Source organism: Puma concolor, chromosome A2 (assembly GCF_028749965.1).
Source record: "Puma concolor isolate L17-30 chromosome A2, mPumCon1.1.hap2, whole genome shotgun sequence".
NCBI lineage: Eukaryota > Metazoa > Chordata > Mammalia > Carnivora > Felidae > Puma > Puma concolor.
Window position 1 is genome coordinate 156,941,619 of NC_141668.1, and position 21,940 is coordinate 156,963,558.

A 21,940-nucleotide genomic window follows, 5' to 3' on the forward strand; every position below is an offset into this window, starting at 1 on the left:
TGGACCGCGAGATCGTGACCTGAGCCGAAGTCAGACGCTCAACCGACTGAGCCACCCAGGCGCCCCTAAAAAAAAGTTTTTGTAATTATCTCAAATCTGAGATTTGACAAAGGAGGCCTATAAATCAATTTAACTACATTGTTAAGGAAAAGAAAATTCATCAGTCTGTCTGCCGCTGCCTCTCCCTCCCTTTGAATCCCGTCTTGTGAACACCTTGCTGTAGACAGACCTCGCGTGACTGTCCCAGACCACTGCAGGCCACTGATTTCGGTTCCAGCTGCCGAAACCCATCCATGGATATCAGGACTCACTCCATTGTGCGGTTCGTGTGTCCCCTCCTGGAGCCTCTCTCGGCGACATTATCGATCGCATGTTGCGTGTGGAGTCGGTTAGCAAGTACAGTAAAACCTTGTGTGCTAGCATAATTCATTCCGGGAACATGCTTATAATCCAAAGCACTCGCATATGGAAGCGAGTTTCAAGAACTGTTGGCTCAGTTGTGATCATGCGACGTTCAGCATCACATACCACTCATATTGCAAGACATCGCTCATTTATCAAGTTAAAACTTATTAAAAATGTTTGCTCATCTTGCGGAACCCTCGCTGAAAAAGTTACTGGCCATCCGAGGTTTGATGTATTTACTTGGACCAGTGGCAAGATGGCATGGTGGCAGGCCCGCAGAAACAGAGGAGGAATAGCACCGGGCCCTCCCCCCAGCATGCCGGGTGAGGGTGGAGGTACTGACCCATTCCCCAGGTCAGGGGACTTGCCAGATCAGGGGGTAATTCGAGCCGGCTGCTACATCCTCCCTCATGCCAGGCAACATCTCATAGCTGTCACGGAGCAACTTAGAAACACCCCCTGAAAAATCTTTCGGGCCCCAGAGAGAAGCGAGTGACCCATTTAGGGATTACCTACCTCTACCTTTCTGTGAAGGAGACAGGTGGCCTGTGACACAGGCCTGAGGCTGGTCACCATGTTCCTGGCAGAGCTGATGGAGAGAGAGTTTCTGCCTGGACAGCAGGTGTGCTCACATCTCCCTCCCAGGGCCCCTGCAACACTTTAGGCAAGTTTCATCCTTGTTGCTTCAAATACATGAGGATATTGAGGCCTTAGATTTGTTGGTATTTCTTTGGAAGTTTCTCTGTTGCTTTTTTTTTTTTTAATGTTTATTTATTTATTTTGAAAGAGAGAGCACAAATGGGGAGGGGCAGAGAGAGAGAGAGAGAGAGAATTCCAAGTAGGCTCCATGCTCTCGGCACAGAGCCCACCTCGGTGCTTGATCTCATGAACCGCAAGATCATGACCTGAGCTGAAATCAAGAGGCGGCCACTTAACTGACGAAGCCCCCCAGTCACCCCTCTATTACTTTTCATCATGTCCTTTTTACGCCATTATGTTGTCCTAGATACTTACTGAAACGGGCCTGCTTCAGTTTTTGAGAGAGAAAACATATGCACACACGTGCACATGCACAGGGGGAGGGCAGAGAGACAGAGAGAGAGAGGGAGAATCCCAAGCAGGTTCCTTGCTGTCAGTGTAGAGCCTGATGCAGGGCTCGATCTCACGAACCATGAGATCATGACCTGAGCATAAATCAAAGAGTTTGACCCTTAACCACCTGAGCCACCCAGGTGCCCTGATACAGGCCTGTTTCTGTCTTAATGGTAACATGCGGATACAATTGTTGGCAGAATAATATTATGGCATCAGGGCAGTTTGAAAAAGCCTCTTCAGGGCCCTTAACAGCAATATCCAATAAATACATACGTTGTCTTCTGATGGAGGTGAGGGCTCTAGACTTGGATTGCCTGGGTCTGAATCTTGGTTCTGCCATCTGTTAGCCATGTGACCTTGGGAAGTTGCTTCATTTCTTTGCTTTAGTTATCTCATCTGTAAAATGGGTAATAACAGTCTCTGCCTCACAGGTTTATTGGCGGAATTAACTGACAAAATACGTAAAGCACGTGGAACGGTGTCTGGCATAGAGCACTCCATAAATGTCTGTTGTATCATCATTATCACTCAGCTTGGTTTGTTGAATACACGCTCCGTGGCAGGCCCTGGGCAATTCACTGGGGCTGCAAGTTGAAAGACATTGTCTCTATCCTCCAGGAATTTATAGCTGTGGAGGAGAGATCAGTGTGTACTTAAACGATCGGTGTTGAGACCAATAAATACAGGCTGGAACAGCACAAAAGCCAAGTGATGGCTTCTGTCTTGGGTGTGGCCTGGGGCCACGAGGAGGAAGGCAGGGGAGGTGATCCCTGAGTGGGTTTTGGTTCCGGTACAAGAGGCGAACAGGCGGGGCAGAGGTGCTGATGTGAGTCCCTGGGGGCACAAGGTGAAAGTCTCGGAGAGCATGGTGCCTTTGGGAAGCCGCAGGTGGTCCACAGCCGGGGGACTGCTGGGGCAGGGACAGGGGGAGACCCTGGGTCAGTGGTCTGAGGCTGCGTTGTGGTGGCCCTGCTCGAGCCCTGACCGGGAGCTCGGACCCTGGGCCGGGGGAAGGCTCTGCGAAGCCTGTGAAGGTGTCCAGGCAGGGAGAATAGTATGAGCAGATTCCCATTTTAGAAAGTTTACTCTGGGAAATAGGAGAATAGGCCGGGGTGGGAGGCGGCTCTGACATCTGGGGCGCGTGAGGATGGGCCGGAACAAAGGCCGTGACAGCGGCTTGGAGGGGAGGATATGGGATTCGAGGCACGGTTTGGGACAAGAGTAACCTGGTGGAGGAGGAGGGGTAAGGGGTAAGCGAGGGTAGATAGAGGCGCCACGGACCAGGGAAGTGAGAATGGGAGGGGTGGTTTGGAGCGAAAGGAATGGATTCAGTTGCAGCATGTTGAATCTGGGGGGTTGGTTTTCCTCGGTTTTAATGTCTCTTGAACAACCAGGTGGAGATGTCTGCAGCTCGAAAAGAGGCCTGAGTTGGAGCCCACGATTGGGCATCACCACTGGGTGTGATGGGGGAGGACTGTCAGCAGGGGGCGGGGTGCAGAATGAGCAGGGGACGGGGCTGGTGGGGGATCCCTGAGGAACACCGGGGTCCAGCATGGGTAACAGCCCAAGGGAGAGCAAGAGGCAGGGGGACACCCAGAGGGAGCAGAGCAGCCTCAGGAGAGAGTGACAGAAGGAGGGACTGGTGGTCACAGGGGATCCAAGGGAGTTGAGGGCCTAGAACCGACCTTTGGGTTTGGCCGCAGGGAGTTGCTCAGTGACCTGGTGACAGGTGTTCCCGGTGTGAAGACGACAGGCACCGGAGAGCAGTGAACCAGAGTCAGGGACAGAGGGTAGAGACAGAAGTGCACACGACCTCGACAAGCTTAGCTGTGAGGGGTGGGAGAGCCCGGAGTGTGCACACAACATGAGGGAGAAGCTTTGAGCTACAAGTCTGGGGCCCCTGAGGGCCAGGATTAGCCGGGACCCTCACCCTCCAAGCTGGTGGTTTATCCCAGCTGCCTCAGTTTTCTCTGAAATAGAAGTAGGTGGGGGTTGAGGAAGGTACTGGAAGTTTGGGCTAGCCCCTAAGGGGAATGATTGACAGAATCGTATCACACCTCCCTGCCCCAGATTTAAACGGATTCCACTACGGGACCAAACATATATTTGAGGAACGTCTGAGTATCGTGGGCCTATAAATTCTTTAGTGTTTTTAGCTTGCTGTGTGCACAGAGAAAAGACTGGAAGGATATGCTCCCAAATGTTGATTATACAGATCTCTGGGCGATACAATCAAAGGGTGGGTTTTTCCCTTTTAATTTTCTCGTCTATTTTTTTTTTAATCATGAAGAAGTATTACTGTGGAAATGAGGGGGGGAAATCGGTACATTGTGGTCTGCCAGGCTGCAGTAGCCTGAGAGCCTCAAGACAGCCCTGTGAGATGCGTAAGGACGGGGGGGGGGGGGGGGGGGGGGGGGGCGCGGTTCTCAGTAACGCAGGCGTCACAACATTGGCAGAAATGTCTCAGCAGGCCTACCGACTCCCTGCCGTCTGTCCAGAATGGTACAGAACGAAATTCCTTACCATGAACTAATCACAGGAAGTTCTGAAGTCTGTGGAGATAAGCACAGGAGAGAATATTAAGGAAGGAAGGGAGGAAGGGAGGGAGGAAGGAAGGGAGGGAGGGAGGAAAGGAGAGGAGAGGAGAGGAGAGGAGAGGAGAGGAGAGGAGAGGAGAGGAGAGGAGAGGAGAGGAGGAGAGAGGAGGAGGGAGGGAGGGAGGGAGGGAGGGAGGGAGGGAGGGAGGGAGGAAAGGGGAAAGGAAGGGAAGGGAAGAAAGGAAAAGACGTTGGAGGCAAAGGCAGGAAAGCACCTGTGTCACAGGATCCTCTGTCTTAGGGACGGGTCTGAAGGATGGACTTGCTGGGCAGATGGGGTCTTGCCTGGAAGGGAATGAGCCTTCTAGGGGATTTATGTAAAGAGAGTCCTGCTGGAGGGACAGGCTTTTAAAAAAAGCTGAACTGTGGGGCACGTGAGTGGCAGTTGAGCATCTGACTGTGAGCTCAGGTCATGATCTCACGGTTCGTGAGTTCGAGCCCCGCGTCGGGTTCTGTGCTGACGGCTGGGAGCCCGGAGCCGGCTTCGGATTCTGTGTCCCCCTGTCTCTCTGCCCCTCCCCTACTCGCTCTCTGTCTCTCTGTCTCTCTCTGTCAAAAATTAATAAACGTTGGGGCGCCTGGGTGGCGCTGTCGGTTAAGCGTCCGACTTCAGCCAGGTCACGATCTCGCAGTCCGGGAGTTCGAGCCCCGCGTCGGGCTCTGGGCTGATGGCTCAGAGCCTGGAGCCTGTTTCCGATTCTGTGTCTCCCTCTCTCTCTGCCCCTCCCCCGTTCATGCTCTGTCTCTCTCTGTCGCAAAAATAAATAAACGTTGAAAAAAATTTTTTTTTAAAAAATTAATAAACGTTAAAATAAATAAATAAAAATTAAAAAAAATAAAAAGGCCGCGCTGTTACATGATGTGCCCTGGTCTGGAATAGCAGGCAATAATGAGAATACCGGAAGAGAGTTCCGATTGCCCTTTGCAGTTTAGGGTTTTCCTCTTGTAGGCCTTTATGTGGGGCCTCCTGAGGTTTACAGCAAATTCTGGGACCTTAAAAACTGGATGTGGGGGGAAAATAGCGACCTGAGCCTTCATTTAGGAAAACTCTGCCCCATTGATTTATCTCCTTGGGCAGACGGTGTTCCTTAGGGCTTTTCTTTGTGCATGAGGAGTGACATCCAGTTGTGGTTTTGTGCCTTCAGGATTCATACAAGTTCACACGGTTGCCCAGACTCAATGACCTTTTGCATTAAAGAGTATTAATGTGGCCTTCTGGGCTTTTGTGGGGCCCTCTCTGCCTGGGCCAGAGCCCTTCCCAATCCCCTTTTATTTTTTTATTTTTTCAAAGGGTTAAGAACATTTTTTTAAGTTTGTTTATTTATTTATTTTGAGAGAGAGAGAGAGAGCATAAGTGGGAGAGGGGCAGAGAGAGGTGGGGAGAGAGAGAGAATCTCAAGCAGGCTCCAAGCTGTCAGTACAGAGCCTGACGCGGGGGTTTGAACCCACAAAGCCGCAAGATCGTGACCTGAGCCAAAACCAAGAGTCGGACGCTTTAACTGACTGAAGCTACCCAGGCACCCTCCTTCTGGATCCTCTTTCAAAGTCCAGTCATATGGGTGGTCGGGGTCCAGCTTTGCCCTTGTAAAGACTTCCAGGCCCTAGTGCCTCAGGGCAGGGCCTCAGATATCTCAACATGAGATGGTCATAGCGTTTTGAATATAAAATTCAGTTAAGTTGGGCATATTCCTACTTCGGGTAGTTCCTTCCTGAGGTATATTTTTATGCTTGTATTTTTTTTTTTTTTAATTTTAGTGTTTATTTTTGAGAGAGAGAGAGAGAAAGAGAGCAGGGGAGGGGCAGAGAGAGAGGGAGACAGATGATCCGAAGCAGGCTCTGTGCTGAGATCAGAGAACCCGACTTGGGGCTCAAACTCGCTAACCATGAGGTCGTACCTGAGCCGAAGTTGGACACTTACCCGACTGAGCCACCCAGGCACCCCTTGCCTGTATTTTTAGAGTTTCTTTCTAATTGCAAAAGCCACATGTTCATATTAGAACATTTAAGAAATATGGTCAAGAAAATGCAAATAACCTGTGATCTGACTATGTGAGATATCCATTAATAATTTGGCACATGTCTTTGTCTATATATATATATATATATATATACACATATACAGCTGACCCTTGAACAATGTGGTATGAACTGCACGGGTCCACTTACACACGAATTTTTTTGATAAGAACAGTCCAGTACTTCCTTATGATTTTAACATTTTCTTTCCTCTAGCTTTATTTATATATAGTACTATATAGTACTATATACTACTAGTATATAGTAGTATATTATATTACTATATATAGTAGTATATATATCCTACTATATAGTGTAGGATACAAATAATGTACAATATATGTGTGAGTTGACTACTCACGTTTTTGCTATTCTGGTCAACAGGAGGCTATTAGCGGTTAAGTTTCAGGTGAGTCAAAAGCTATATGTGGATTTTTGGCTGCACGGACCCCTCAGCCCTGCATTATTCAAGTGTCAACTGGGTATCAGATCTGTTCCGGAATGTCTTATATGCCATATACTCTTTGGAAGTCTATGTGTGCCTTTAGCCATCTGTCATAGATGTTCTCCATGCTGATAGCTGTATACTTTTATAGCATATTTAATGTCAAGAAGGACGTCCTAAATGGCATCATACATATCACAGAGTCCTCACCTATCAAAGTTTGTTTGCTTTTAATGTTTCTTTTTTTTTTTTAATGTTTTTATTCATTTTTGAGAGAGAGAGACAGAGCCCAGTGGGGAAGGGGCAGGGAGAGGGGCAGAGAATCTGAAGGAGGCTCCAGGCTATGAGCTGTCAGCATAGGGCCTGACATGGGCCTCAAACTCACGAACCGTGAGATCATGACCTGAGCCAAAGTCGGACGCCCAACCGACTGAGCCACCCAGCGCCCCTGCTTTTAAAATTTCTATCATAGGCTTTTCTGGCATCTGACGGCGTTTTGCAGACTAGGTGGGGTTTTTTCCTACTTTTTAAAAAAAAATTGTAATGAAACATATGACACAGTTGAAAGGGCATGAAGGATAATACAATGATATGATAATATGATATCTCCACGCCCCCAGCCTCATACATAAAACATTACAAAGGCGGTTTAACCTCTTTGTTTTCCCCCCCCCACCCCCACTTTTCCTCTCCCAGCCTCCCCACCACCACGGAGGTGACTGTTACTCTGAATCACATGTAGTTTTCAGCATCTTGGTGCCCATAGTGCCTGTGTATCAGGATCCACATTTCTTTTTTTTTTTTTTTTTTTTTTTTTTTTTAATTTTTTTTTTTCAACGTTTATTTATTTTTGGGACAGAGAGAGACAGAGCATGAACGGCGGAGGGGCAGAGAGAGAGTGAGACACAGAATCGGAAACAGGCTCCAGGCTCTGAGCCATCAGCCCAGAGCCCGACGCGGGGCTCGAACTCACGGACCGCGAGATCGTGACCTGGCTGAAGTCGGACGCCTAACCGACTGCGCCACCCAGGTGCCCCAGGATCCACATTTCTAGAAGTTTCTTCTCAGGACCTCATCTCTGTCCCACTCAAAAGTCCTGAGCCTCCACCAATGAGAAGGGCATTCATGTGGATGAGCATGCCTTTGGCTTTTCTGGGCTCGTACTTGTCTGTTGCCCCATCGGCCTCAGGCAGACCAGTGGGGAAGCACAGCACCGTTCCTAGTGACATGTCGGCCACATGCTGCCCATCTCGAGTGTAAGCGGGTCCTTAACGAGACAGGAGAGCAGAGAAAGAGCTGGTGACGGAATGGTTAGCAGGGGAAAGTTGGGGGGGGGGGGGCTCCGGCAAAGAGCCATATGAGGAGAGGGTGCATGCTGGCTGGAGACCCCAGAGAGGCACCCGAGGCCCTCTTTGAGACAACTTGCAAGTCTTCCCATAATTGAACTGTGGTCCTGAGTTTTTTCCTCCGCTGCCTGGGAGACACCCCTGTGCGTGCCCTCTGGCTCTGGTGCTTCTGCTCTATCCGTCATCCTCTGGACAGGCCACCTCTGGCCACTGCTTGGACTGCCTCCGTCCCCAGGTGCCCCTGTCCTGCTACGTCCACCAGGATCCTCCCGGCCTTCCCGCCTCCCCTAGCTCCTGATGCACCAGTGGCCGTGGCTTTGGCCGGGTGCTCAGCCTCCTTGCTGTGTCTGGGCATCTGGGCATCCGCCCCAGCAGCTGTTTGGGACCCAGGCCCCCATCACTTCCGTGCATTTTCCCACAATGCTCAGTGTGGTGTAGACTTTCAGGAGAGGGTCGGTACTTGATTTGTCTTTGCAGTTTCCATAGCTAGGGTCTTTGTCCCCGTGAGTCATTTTTGTAGCAAAAGACAAAACTCCAGCTCCCTGGTCTGTACTGGTTCTTCAGTGGGTCTTCCTATCCCAGAATTTCTTCTTCATGGGAAAGGTGCTGACACCCCGTCTTCCTCCCCTCTAACCCGGGAACCCCTCGCTTGGCCTGTTACAGTCCGTCAGCCCTGAAATCCCCACCTACCCACCCTAGCCGACCACACTGCCCCTCACCCGGGCCCCTTCGGGACTTGGGCGTGGCCCCCAGTTCTGTGGTCAGATGTTGCGTCAACTTCCCTGATGGTGGTGTCCCGTGGGCGCCCACTGATGAGCACGGCCTCCTGTCACCTAGACCTTAGGTGGGGGGTGTGGAGCAGTCCCATCCCAGAGCCATGACTCGACCCAGTGTCAGGCCCGGTTCTTGATAGGGAGCTGGGCCACGCTGCTGGAGCCCCCCAGGCTGGCACCCTGAGCCCCCTTCTTTCTTGTCCTGCTTGCTTTCACTGTTCCTTTCACCCCGTGCTAAAACTGATAGACCTTTTCCAGGCTAGAGGCTCTGGTGCTGAATGAGGTAGACCCGTCATGGAGCTCCTGGTCTAGCATAGTAATTCTCAGCCCTGCTGAGCGCTTTGTAAAAATGCGGGTGTCCACGCACCCTGACAGTTTTGTGTGGTAACCCCGCATTAGAGTCGAGGCATCCGGAGGTTGTTACAGGCGCAGTGTTGCGTCCAACACCCGGCCAAGAACACAGGCTACCTGCCTCGGTCCGTTTGGGCTGTTGTAACAAACTACCAGAGACGGGCTGGCTTATAAACAAGAGAAAGTTATAGTTCTCGCAGCTCTATAGGCTGGGAAGTCCAAGATCTCGGTGCTGGCAGATTCAGCCTCTGGGGGAGGGACCACTTCCTGGTTCGCAGACGGCCATCTTCTCGCTGTGTCCTCACATGGCAGAAGGGGTGAGGGAGCTCTCAGCAGTCACTATAAGGGCGCTAAGGCCCAGGCGCAAGGGCTCCACCCTAGTGACCTGACCACCTCCCCGAGGCCCCACCTCCCAATAGCACACACTGAGGGTTAGGAATTTGGGAGACACATTCGGTCCCTTGTTGTGCCCTGTGCTGAGCACTCTCTCTCAAGCTGGCCCCCTGCCCGTCCGTCCAGCCTCCCCTCTGCCTACCCTGGATTCCACCGTGCCGATTTTTCTCACCAGCCCCCAGACGGGCCGGGCTCACTCTCACCTTTTTGTCTTTACCTATGCCCCTCCTCTGGCCAGAATCCCTCTCCTCCCTCAGGACTACCTGGCATGTCTTAGGACCACCCTTAAGCCTCACCTCTTGAGAGGCGTCTGGGTGGCACAGTCAGTTAAGCATCCAACTTCGGCTCAGGTCATGATTTCGCAGTTCGTGGGTTCGAGCCCTGCGTCAGGTTCTGTGCTGACAGCTCAGAGCCTGGAGCCTGCTTCGGATTCTGTGTCTGCCTCTCTCTCTGCCCCTCCCCCACTCGTGTTCTCGCTCTCTCTCTCTCTCTCTCAAAAATAAACTTTAAAAAAAAAAAAAACCTCATCTCTTGAAACCTCTCTGGTTCCCTGGCTAGTTGGTACCTATTCCTCTGTGCTCTCTCAACACAGCTGTCTTCTAGCATCGTTAGCCTCCAAGAGACCAAGGGCCTACTGGGACAGAGACCTTGTTTGATACCTGAATCCATAGCAGTGAGCACTGGAGCATGGGCTGAGCACCGAGTAGGCCCCTGGCGAAGACTGGTCATTGAGACCCTGCGTAGGCCTGGACACCGCCCACCTTCCTTCTGCTTGGACAGGCACACGGGCCCCAGTAGACGCTGGTGGCACTTTGGGTCTGCTGTTGGCTCCACCGGAGGTGTTCACAGCTAGAACAAAATGCAAAGCACTCACGAGCGTACGAAAGGATGGGATGGCAAACTGGGAGGGCACGTCGGGTCAGAAAGCAAGTCAGAGATCCGAAGGCCATGGTTCACAGTTGCTTTTGGATTCACAAGAACCAAATGTAGATTACCAGTGCTTCCTAACAATAGTATTGGTAAGAGAATAAAATAAAACGATTCTAGTTTAAACAGTAGCCAGTGACATTCAGAGCTGCAGACCTTGATCTGGAAAAACTGAGCTGTGGGGTGTGAAGCCCGTTAGTAAAACTTCGCAAAGGCCCAAGGTGTTACTGGGAAATTTTAACGTAGACCAAACGGGAATGGGCAAGTCAAATCCTAACTGTAGTATTTACATAGGAAAGAACAGATTCAGTGAAAACCACATCACTGAGATGAAAGCAGAAAGATCATTAGGAACAGCCTAACTGTCTACTGGGGAAAATCATTTACTTTTCCACAGGAAAACTCATTGTCCATAAGTATCCATCGGTGTTGGCGTGATTCTGAACAGAGTCCACGTGTTGTTGGGATGAGACTGTCCTGTCTGTGTGAGTGTGTGTGTGTGTGTGTGTGTGTGTGTGTGTGTGCGTGCGTGTGTGTGTTTAGCTGCTGCTTCCAGGTGACCATCTCCACCACGGGGCGTCAGAACCGACGGAATCCCTGGCCCAGCCCTGACCCCTTTCCTCTTTCTCACAGGGCGCGGTGCCCAAAGGAAACGCCACTAAAGAATTCATCGAAAGTTTACAGCTGAAGCCCGGGCAGGTGGTGTACAAGTGTCCCAAATGCTGCAGCATTAAGCCTGACCGAGCCCACCACTGCAGGTACGCGTGCGCCCCGACCCCCTCCTCCCGACCTGGGCTCGCTTCCTCCCCTCCCCCACCTCTCACCTGCTCTGGAGTAGCACCCCCCACCCCACCCCGCCACCTGCTTCCGGAGTGGGTGCCGTCAGCAACAAGACTTCTGGACATCCCCTGCTCTGGGCAGGGAATGGCCACTGTGACTCTCCCTCCCCATCTCTGTGAGCTCACTAGATGGAAAAGGACGTTTGGTTTGGGCTCAGGACACCTGTCCTAAGACTTGACTCTCCCACAGCTGATGAAGCACCCTGCCCTGACAGTCAAGCGCCCTTGACTGTCTCCGCCCGTTTCCGGATCTGTACAATTGAGGGGGTTTCTCCTCTTCCTACCTCACGGCTTTATTAATTAAGGGCACAGGAGACAAAGCTTTAGAAAATCATTCTGTGAGTGTCTAATACTTGACACACTTAAGAGGTGGGCCCCATTCACTTAAATTTTAGCAAAGGGGTTGTCCTTGAATGAAGGCTTCTCTTTAAAACAAAACTTCGGGCCCCTGGGTGGCTCAGTCGGTTGAGCGTCTGACTTCGGTTCAGGTCACGGTCTCACGGTTCATGAGTTCAAGCCCCACGTTGCAGAGCCTGCTTTGGATCCTCTGTCCCCCTCTCTCTCTGCCCTTCCCCAGCTTGTGCTCTCTCTCAAAAATAAGTTAACTTGAAAAAAAAAAAAAAAAAAAAAGGAAAAAACTTCTAGGGGCTCCTGGGTGGTTTGGTTGGTTGTCTGCTGTCGATCTCAGGTCTTGATCTCGGGGTCGTGAGTTCGAGCCCCAAGTTGGAAGCCGCACTGAGCATGAAGCCTACTTGGGGAAAAAACAAAAACAAAGCAAAACAAAACAAACAAACACCACACAACAACCTTCTAGAGGTTGTGACAATTGTAGAATTCGGCCCCGAGAGCCATCTCCCCATCTCTGTGGTGATTTTTCCCTTTGGTTTTCAGATTTCTTCATTGTTTTGAGTCTTCTCAACAAGAAGACATCTAGCTGAAAACTGCATTTTATCATTACAGGGGAACTTTAAATGATAAATTACAGAAATACAAACGTGTCATTTGGTCCCTTTTTCGGACTGGTGTGTGTTTGGGGCGGGAGGGTCGCACCGAGGTCACACAGCTGGTGAGTACCAGAGAGAGGATTGGCTCCCAGTGTTTGCGGCTCTGGTTGAGGGGCTCTTTCCACTAGAATTCCAGTTTGGGGGGGGTGGGGAATCATGTGACCTGATGTAATCGTACGGGTGTTTCTCTGTCAGAGAGGTGGCGACCTCCCCAACAAGCTGGCACCTCTTGAGCATGAGGGCCAAGGAACTTGGTCATTGCTGTCTCCTGTGGGGTGTTGGGCGGTTTGGAGAAGCTAAGTGTCTTTGCGCAGAGCCCAGCGTGGGCTGGTCACTTTACCTCTGAGATCTGTGACGGGGGCACCCGTCTAGCCTTTTCTGCCATCCGAGGCTTGGGAAGCCAGCTGTTTTCATCACCTGAACCAAAAGGCCCAGCTTGCTTGTGTGGTTCCTCAGGCCGTGACTCCAGGCGGCCCGGTGTGGTGGAACCGGCTCCGGCCTTGGCGTTGGAAGGCCAGCCGTGTCCCCGCCACACGTGTCCCCAGACCGTGGACCAGGCAGCACATCGCTCTGAGGCCGGCTCTGTCCCCCGTAAAGGGACTTGCTGCCCCCCCGGCTTGTGGGGGTTGAGTCTGGATAACGGAGTCAGCTCGCTGTCCAAGCAGAAGCCATTTATGGGTGGAGGCAGGTGCGAGCACTGGGGGTGCGCAGGGTTTATAGAAACACGGAGCTGCGACCTTTGTAGAAGAGGATGTTCGGTGACCACAGTGGTTCTTTCTCTTTCCTCCCTGGGCCCTCGGCTGCCTCCCCTGCCTGGCATTTTCCTCACCGCCGCCTCCTCGCCTCTCTCGCCAGGATGATCCGAGGGAGGTATTCTTGAGTGCTAGTAAACAAATCAGCTTGAGCAAAACAAGAGCCGCTGACTCAGATGAACTCTGGTGAGGCTGTCTGTGTGTGCCCTGCCCCTGCGTCAGGAAGCGTGTGCGACGGCTGCTCGTCTGTGAGGGCCCGTGGTGGCCCGGGCCGTCTGGGGACCCGCGGTTTGGGATACGCACCATCTCCAGCCCGCCAGACGCAGCCGGGTTTTGCCTGGGCCGGGAGGCCCGCTGCCTGGCTCAAGAGTTGTGGTCAGTCTCCCTGCTCAGGGGAAGGTGCGTGTCCACGTCCGTGAGCGCGCACCCAGCTCTTTGGTTCCTGACCCCCCAACAGAGCCCATGGAATTTAAAACTGGCCCCGTTCCCTGAGCTCTGGTGGGTACCACAGATGCTTCCTGACCCTGGATGTGTAGATGTTCCTTCCGGCCCGGTGGTGGGTGGGTGGGTCTTCTTTCCACGGAGGGGCACTCTGGAACCCCAGGCTGCTTTCATCCCGGCGCTGAGGACCACGGAGGCATGTGGAAACCCCATAGGGAGCCGTTCACGCTAACGTGGACAGCCAGGGTGTTGGACTCATGCAATAGGTTCCTCTTGCACGAGGAGGAGGCGGAGACCTGTGACCCTGGCAAAGCCTCACACCCCTCCACACACCCCTCGCCCCCACACGCACATAACATGCTGAGGCTGGGACGGTCACGGACTGCTCAGGGCCCCCGTCTCTCTCTCGTGGTTATTATGACTGCCAATAAAACTTACACAGCAGTAGTATTGTTTTAAAAGCATTTGACCTGCATCATCGCTAACCTTGGGAGATCGGGTCGAGGCCAATCCTGCAGAGGGTGGTTCGGAGAAGCTGAGTTTCTCTGCCCGGAGCCCAGCACGGGGATCTGAGAGCAGCGTTCTGTCCGCTACGCTGGACTGCCCTACCCGAAGTTGTTGCGGAGCTGGGACCGGGATGCGGTAGATGCCTTTTTGCATCTTTCCTCCTGTCCTGCTGGGCGTCCCATTCTGATGTGGTGGGGCCACTTCCCAGGCTAGCTCTTTCCCATCTGTGACATCAGGACGTGCACTCAGCCGACCCTTGCTTGGTAAGCGCCTCTGCAGGGAGAGACACAGGCCCTCACGGACACAGCTGTGTCTCCATGGCGGGCCATCACCCAGGCCAGGCAGGGGCCTCAGCCAGCTCCTCTGGGGCTGAATGCCAAGGGCCCTCGGACCTCGCCAGAGAAGGAAAACAGGCAAGAAGGAGCCTGAGGGCATGGGAGCCCGTGAGCTTGTTGGGCTCCATCAGGCATTTGACGGAAGTGCTTCGGGGCGTGAAAAACGTCAGGGAACCTGGAGGAAGAGGGAAGGAGAGCCATCACCGTCTTCTGGAACATTGATTTAAAAACACGGAAGGGCTCAGGAAACCCCGAAGGCAGGAACGTCAAAAAATACCTCCATCGAAGACGTTTCGTCTCTCCAGTGACTGTTAGCGCAGGTTGAGGACCAGCTGCCAGGCCCCGGTGCCTGTGCCCCAGGAGCTCGCTCGCCCGCAGCGTCTCACACAGGGGGCACAAAATGGTGCCCAAGAGGAGTCCCAGGAGGGGGCTGGTGCGCTCAGTGCGGAAAGAGCAGCGAGGAGCCCCAGAGAGAAGAGGTTCTGCCGGGTGGCAAGCCTGGGTAAAGGGCCCCCTGCCTGCCTTGTCTGGGGAGGGGACCCCGCAGAGCCCCCGGCCCACCCAGCCACGGGGAATGGGAAGAGGGCTGGCTCTGAGGCGACCGATACCCCAGTGAAGTGCCCAGGGTTGTGGGAGGCCGCGTTTTTTTCTTCCTCCTGACAGATGGCACCTGAGGCGAAGCAGCTGGGCGGCCCCGGGCAGGCCTTGCCCTTGTTCTCCAGGCCCCAAGTGCAGAACCGTTCAGGCTGCTAGTTTTGAGAGCCGTGGGTGAGACGGCCCCTGATCAGGGCCATGTTCATGGATGGACTCCCCCCACCCACACGTGCCACCTCCTGGCCCCAGAGCCTGCCTCTGAACAACTGCGCCAGCCGGGGAAGAGGGACCACCTCGGCATTCCGTGTCTCCGCGGGCAGGAAGCTCGGAGCCTGGCACTCAGGGCCACCTTCTGTAGCCCAGCTGCTGTGCTCACTTGTCCTGCTCCCTGGAGGAGGAGGAGTGTTCTGGTGTGGCCTCCCAGGGACACATAACCCGTTGTGAAACTCACTTCTTGGGGCGCACGCGGGGTCTCTTGAGAAGCTGGGAGGAGAGCAAAGGACAGATGCGACAGCTCGTTGAAACCCTGGGCAGCTTTTGGAGGATGTAAGGCCACTTGACCCCTCCGTGCTGCTGAGCAAACACTGCCTCAGAGCACCTACCGGAAGCCCCTTGGAGAAGGTGGCGGTGGCACTGAGCCACCAGGCGCCCCTCCCCTCGGGAGTTTGGGCCCCAGATTGGAAGGGCGCTAAGACCCCAGGGCTGAGGAAGGACTTGCAAGGTGGCCCCATGAAGGGAACGTGGGGCCTGGTGGCTGCGGCCCAGGATGCAGGGAGCAGCTCATTCTTCACTGTCTACTTGTCTGTACTTTGAAATTTGTCTACTAGAGGAGGCGCCCGGGTGGCTCAGTCGGTTCAGTGTCCGACTTCGGCTCAGGTCATGATCTCACAGTTCGTGAGTTCGAACCCCGCATCAGGCTCTCTGCTGTCAGCGCAGAGCCTGCTTCGGATCCTCTGTCCCCCTCTCTTTCTGCCCCTCCCCCACTTGCACACACATGCTCTCTCAAAAATAAACATTTTGAAAATTATTAAACTTGTATACTGGGAACAAGTGTTAGCTAATGAAATATACATTATACATATTCACATGTATGTTTGTAATTGGAAACACATGCATAGAGAGAGATGGGTTTATATCCCTGACTTTATATCCCTCCAGGTCCCTTTCGTGCCTCCTTCTTCTCTGCTCTCCAGGCTCCCAGGGAGATTCTGGAGCTGGGCCAGCATCTCTAAGATGTGCCCATTTCCCCTGTATTAGGGAGGACCTTCAAGGTTGTGGAGAAGAACAAGGGTGGAAACTGACCAGGCCCCCACAATCTGTTGTCACCTTTTCCTTACAACACTTACTTCCCGTGGATGGGGAAGCTGAGGCCCCCAAGCTTGGCCAGCCTGACCAGGGTAGCTTAGCAGCCCCAGGTCTGCCTTGCCACCAAAGCTCACACTGTGCTTAGAAAAAGCCACACGTCCTCCTTGGGATGCGGATGAGCCCGCAGCCCCGAGTTGGCCGTGGCTGTCCTTCAGAGTGGTCTGCACCTCCTGGCCTGGAGTGTGGGGAGCAGCTCACGTTCACACCCAGAAGAGCTCCTTCCCTGCTGTCCCTGCCCTGACTGTCGGCCAGCCAGAGCTCAGCAAGTGTGAGCTCCCCCTGTGTGACCCTGATGAGAGCCCTTCTGCCAGGCTCCACTTGCCACAGCCCACGGTGCGCTTGATGAAGAACCTGAGATAAAGTTAGCTGTGGAAACGAGTGGAAAGAAAAGCTGGGGTGAACTGAGGGGCTTTCAAAAGAGAAAAACCTCTAATCATCTTATTTCCGAGTTTACCTTTATAGTATTTCAAACTGTGTGGAATAATACTCTCAAGGAAATGTCAAGGAGCCTATGTTAATAAATTGAGGACCAATTTCTCAGTCCCAAAATGAGCCCAATCACAAGGTAGTAATTTGCAAATTAGAGAGAGAGAGTGTGCACACAAGCACAAGTGGGGGCACAGAAGGGGCAGAGAGAGAGGAAGAGGGAGAATCCCAAGCAGGTTCCATGCCGTCAGCTCAGAGCCCAATGTGGGGCTCGATCTCAGGAGCCACGAGATCATGAGCTGAGCCGAAGTTGGATGCTTTAACCAATTGAGCCACCCAGGCGCCCCAAATTAACAGGATTTCTGATCAACACTTAAGCTCAAATACATTCTGCTTTTTCAGCTAAGTGGATGCTGTCTTAGAGGTAAAAGGTTCTTGAAGGGGCCCTTCCTGCCGCCCTGAGACATCCTGCACTTAAGCCCACTCTGTGCCCTTCCAGCGCCCTTGTCGGGCCACGCTCCCTGCTGGCGCCCGGCCCTTGGGGTTTTGGTCTTTGGGGGGGAGTTAGGAGCGGCTTCTTTCTACACCCACCCCAGCCTGTCCACTTTCAAAACTGTTTCTTTGCTCTGTCCCTCTCAATAAACCAGATCCCCAGCCCAGTTACCGCCAGAGAGCAGCTTCCGGCTCAGATCCCCTCAGTTCCATCCTGTGTCTGTGTTAAACAAGAGAAGGGGCCTTGTTGACAAATGACTGTCCCCTGTTTGGAATGACGTCACCCTGGGGGTCCTGACCCCACCTTCCAGGCCCCTTGCAACACACCCAGCAAGCGGGACACGGGGCAGAGCCCGAGGAGGCCCCAGCCGCGGAGTAGAGCTGGGGGGTGGGTTCTCTGCTCCCCTCGGGTCCCCGCCACCTTGAGGACACCACTAAAGGTCTGCCTTGTGGGTCCTTTCAGTGTTTGTAAGCGGTGTATTCGGAAGATGGACCACCACTGTCCCTGGGTCAATAACTGCGTCGGCGAGAACAACCAGAAGTACTTTGTCCTGTTTACAGTAAGTCAGCTTCCGAATCCTGCCCCACCCTCCACCGAGCGATGGAGCGCTTTGGGCCTCCGAAAATTCTCAGCACGCAACGATGGTTTTTGCTGCTGTTCCAAATACCGCGTGGCCATGTAGACCTGCGCCTTTCTGCCAAAGCACTCCTAGCTCAGCCACGGCCTGCTCGTAGGCCCTTCGCCTGAGCGTCTAGAACACGGGCTCAAGCGGGTTGGCTCTAAGCAAGGGCCTTGTTCCCGTCCCAAGCGTCCAGTCTGAGTAGCTAAACAAGGCAGTTCCGGTGATGACAACAAGCCCTCCCTCAGCTGCAGGTGGATAGAGGATAGTGTGAGGACTAGAGCACCTACTGGCAGTCAGCACCTTGACTTTCCGAGTGAAGGGAAGCCACGGGCCCGGAGCGCCCCCGCCCACCCAGGGCCCTGGTCACGCCTGGTCACGGGCGCTCGTCCGTGCACTCCTGGTGAATAGCTGCTCGCCTGGGTCCCGGGCCTGGGGTGCCAGACCGGTAGGGCAATCAGCAGATGCCTCCCTGGCTCTCTCCTGGTCGACCCTCAGCCTGACTGAGAGTTCCAGAATGGGAGGTTCTGAGGGCCCCTGCCCCGGGAGCCTGCGCGGTCAGAAGGTTCTCACAACAATGGCGTTTGCCCTGCTTTCCTGTTTCAGATGTACATAGCTCTCATTTCCTTGCACGCCCTCGTCATGGTGGGATTCCACTTTCTGCATTGCTTTGAAGAAGACTGGACAAGTGAGTATATGCCAGGGCCTCCCTCCCTGCCCCCCCGGGGCAGTGTGTGACCCAGGCGGGGCGGGCTCTCGGTTTGTCTCATGGTGCCAGGGGCCAACCCCATTTTATCAGATCAGCAGCAAGCCTACGGACTGCCCAGGGAAGGGACAGCAGAGGCCCGAACCTCTCTTCATGAAATAAAGCAGCCCCTTAAAAGTTCCACAGGTAAAGTAGTGAGGCGGACAGACCGCATAGCCCGAGCGCGCCTGGGGGAAATGCAAACCCCCCCCCGCCCCCCAGAAGCACGTCCCAGGGCGTGGGAGCCCTGCCGGGGAGAGGACCTTTGCTTCTGTGTCTTTAAGAAGAGGCACTTTAATCAAAAGTCATTTCCTTCCGATCTCCTGGAAATCCGTCTTGAACTTTGGGGTTGTTTTGTTTTGTTAGAGGTTGTCTTTTAACTGCATAATTCCCAATCTACGTAAAGATCCTAGAGCAAAGCTTCCCCCTTTAGAAGTACCCGTCTCACGGCGCAAACACCAAGGAAGGAGCTCCAACCAGACGACCGCATAAATCCTGAGGAAAAAGTAGATGCTGAAGGAAGTCAGTGCCGTTTTGTGATTTTTAAAGGAGAATAAAAAAATAAGAGATAAGGAAAAGAATTTTAAATAGGTGCTGGAGGAATTAAGAGAGGCCACGTGCTGGGTGAGATCTCGCACACACACGGTCCGTGAGAGCAGAAACATCAGACGGGTGCCCGTTTTCATTCTCCCGTCTTCCAGAAGTTTTGCTCTTCCCGCACGTACTGTCTTCTCGGCTATCTTGCTGGTCCTGTTCCGCAGAACCGGGGAGCCCGTGGGAAGCGGGGGATCTTTAGCTCCCAGCCGGCTGCAAAGAGACTTTCCCTGCCTCTGCCCGTGGTTTGTCATCCGCCGCCTTCCGCCCTCTGTGGCCCTGCCCCCTGCCCTGTCCGGCCCAGCCCCGCCTAGGGGAAGAGACCCCGCAAGTCTCCGTCTGTGCGCTGCCGTGACCAAGTACCATGGACTGGGTGGCCTAAGCATTTATCTCTCACCGTCTGGAGGCTGGGAAGTCCAGGATCAAGGTGCCGTCCGGTTCAGTTCCTGGTGCGGGCTGTCTACCTGGCTTGCAGACGGCCACCTTCTCCTGTGACCTCACACGGCAGAGAGAGGAAAGCAAGCTTTCTGGTGCCTCTTATACGGGCACTAACCCCACCGCGAGGGGCCCCTACCATCACAACCTCGTCTAACCCTCAATACCTCCCCAAGTCCCCATCTCCAAATATATAATATCACCTGGGGGGTGGGGCTTCCAAATAGGAGTTTTGCAGGTGACACAATTCAGTCCATGTCCCCGTGTCCCCCAGTTTGCGTGACTACTGCATTTCTGGCGCCAGCCGGAGAGGGGTGGGTCAAGCTGGTAGATAGTGGGGAGAGGAGTAGGGGCATCCACAGCATCCTGCGTAGCTGGGCAGGGCACCAGCACGTTCCTCGGCGAGCATTCTGAATGTACACGTATCCTGCCAGGCCCTGGGGATCCAGTCCAACTCCAGACGTGGCCTTGGCGACTTGACGGTGGAGTCTGACAAGGACGTTCTATCAACCCCATCGCACCCCCTACCCCCCGCCGTCGGGCTAACAGACACAGGCAGTGATGAGAGTGACACTCGCCATCAATGAGGCAGAACGTCTCTGTCTTTGGCTCGCAGCTGGCAGGGGCCATTTCATTAATGCCTGCCAAGAGCCAGCGTGAGCAGTGCCTTATTTCAGCGTCACCACAAGCCCGCAGGGCGGGAGAGATGCTCCCACTTAGCAGATGATGAAAGCTGGGGCTCACAGGGGTCGAGCAAGTCCCCAAGCTCACACAGCTAAGAAGAGGGCCGTGACTCAAGCGCCAGCCCGGAGCGGGCTCTTCCAGCCCCGCCTGGATGACTCCAGTGCCCCGGGTCCTCCCTGCATGTGCTTGATCATCTGCAGTCAAGGTCCGTGACCAAAGAGGCTTGGGGCACCAGTTCCTGTGGCAGCTAAGGCTAGGAGGACCGTCCCCAAAGCGGAAGCCTGAGATTGGCCGTGCGTGACGGTCACCACCATCACTGCTCAGCCGTGGATGAGCGGCCTTGCATCCAGCTTGTGCAAGAAGGGAGTGTCCCCAGAAGGAGGGCATTTGAGTTGATGTTGAGAGAAGGGTCGAGCGGTAGTTCCGCGCGCCCTGGGTCTGGCTTCTGCCTCCCCCACTCCATTCGTAGTCCCCGGGGCCCACTCAGGAGGCCATGGGTGGAGGACATGCCATGGCCCTGGGCTCTGCCGCCAGCTCCAGCCCCAGGGCAGCCCAGGTGGCTAACGAAGGAGCAAGGACCTCCGTCCGGGGAGCACCCGCCACGTGCTCACCCTGGGCCGGTGCCGAGCTGTGCAGATGCTCTCCCGTGCATTCCTGAGCGGACCGCCGAACCAGAGCTCAGAGAGCCCCGGCCTTGTGCCCACATTCTTTCGTTACCCGGCGCTGCTCCGAGGCTGGTCGTACCGCAGGGAGCCAGCGTCCCTTCCTCCTGGAGCCGGAGTTGTGCTGGGAAAGGCAGGCAGGAGGCAAGGGCGGGAAGAAACACGACCGCACGGTGTGCGGGACGGGAAAGGCGCAGGAGCCAGAACGGAGTCTCTGTGGCGGCATCTTAGTAGCAGCTTGTGGTGGGGAGTTTCTTCCAGGATCCTCACCCTGCTGCGTCTGCCTGACCGCAGAACCGTTGGCCTGCCCACCACCCGGCCTAGCACAGAGGCAATAAGGGAAACGTCTGGAGGCATTGTTACGTCCCGAGAGAAACGTGAGGAGATCAAGGCATTTGGAGGAGATGTTCCTCACCCCCACCACCCATACGGTGCCCATTCCCAGGTTTGACCTCCCTTGCCCCTCCGCACCTTCCTGTGAGGGAGGCGGCAGGGTGGCTCAGAGGGGCACCGAATCCCCAGATTCCCTGAGTTCCCAAAGCCCAGGGAAGCCCGACCCTGCCAGGACCCCTCCAGCCAGGGAAACAGGCCTGAGCACCGGGGCGACAAGAAACGCGCACCACGACCCGGGGTGACAGGCCCAGGCGGCTGTCAGCGGGGGCAGGAGTCCCACGGTAGTGAGCACTGTCAGCTGGGACCCCCACCACCCAGTGTCTCCCCCAGGTGCCCCCGCTGAGGGAGACCTCACCGTCTCCCATAACACCTCTGCTTTTGTCTCCATTTGCGGGGGGCGCGGGGCGGCTTCTGAGTTAGACTTGGTTCAGACAGAGGATTCTGCTGTTGAAGACAGAGCAGTGAAACTTCGCTGCTGTACCGAGGAGGGAGCGGAGGCCTGGACGGTCAGCCTGGGCTCGGAGAGAGGTTGGGAGAGTGAACGCGCCAGGCGGCCCTCCAGTTGGACTGACCGTCTCAGTGATGCGGACGCTCCCGAGAAGGACGTTTCCCACGGGGCTTGTTTCACTCCCGGCTCGGGGCCAAGCCCGGCAGCCAGGCTGCCCCCTCGTAAAACCTCGAGTCCCAGAACCACTTGAGTGATC

General features: G+C 54.4%; 1 protein-coding gene across 5 annotated transcripts in view; it reads left to right on the plus strand.

Annotated features, from left to right (window-relative positions):
- ZDHHC3 (zDHHC palmitoyltransferase 3) overlaps positions 1-21,940 on the plus strand; it is a 60,520-nt gene that overhangs the window by 24,204 nt on the left and 14,376 nt on the right. For 3 of the 5 annotated variants that reach the window (XM_086698454.1, XM_086698457.1, XM_086698455.1), the window contains exons 3-6: positions 10,982-11,106; positions 17,567-17,663; positions 18,330-18,411; positions 18,523-18,615. In XM_086698454.1, the coding sequence (XP_086554580.1) occupies positions 10,982-11,106; positions 17,567-17,663; positions 18,330-18,411; positions 18,523-18,615 (397 nt within the window). The remainder of the gene's footprint in view (positions 1-10,981; positions 11,107-17,566; positions 17,664-18,329; positions 18,412-18,522; positions 18,616-21,940) is intronic. The other 2 variants (XM_086698456.1, XM_086698458.1) reach the window with 1 other exon arrangement.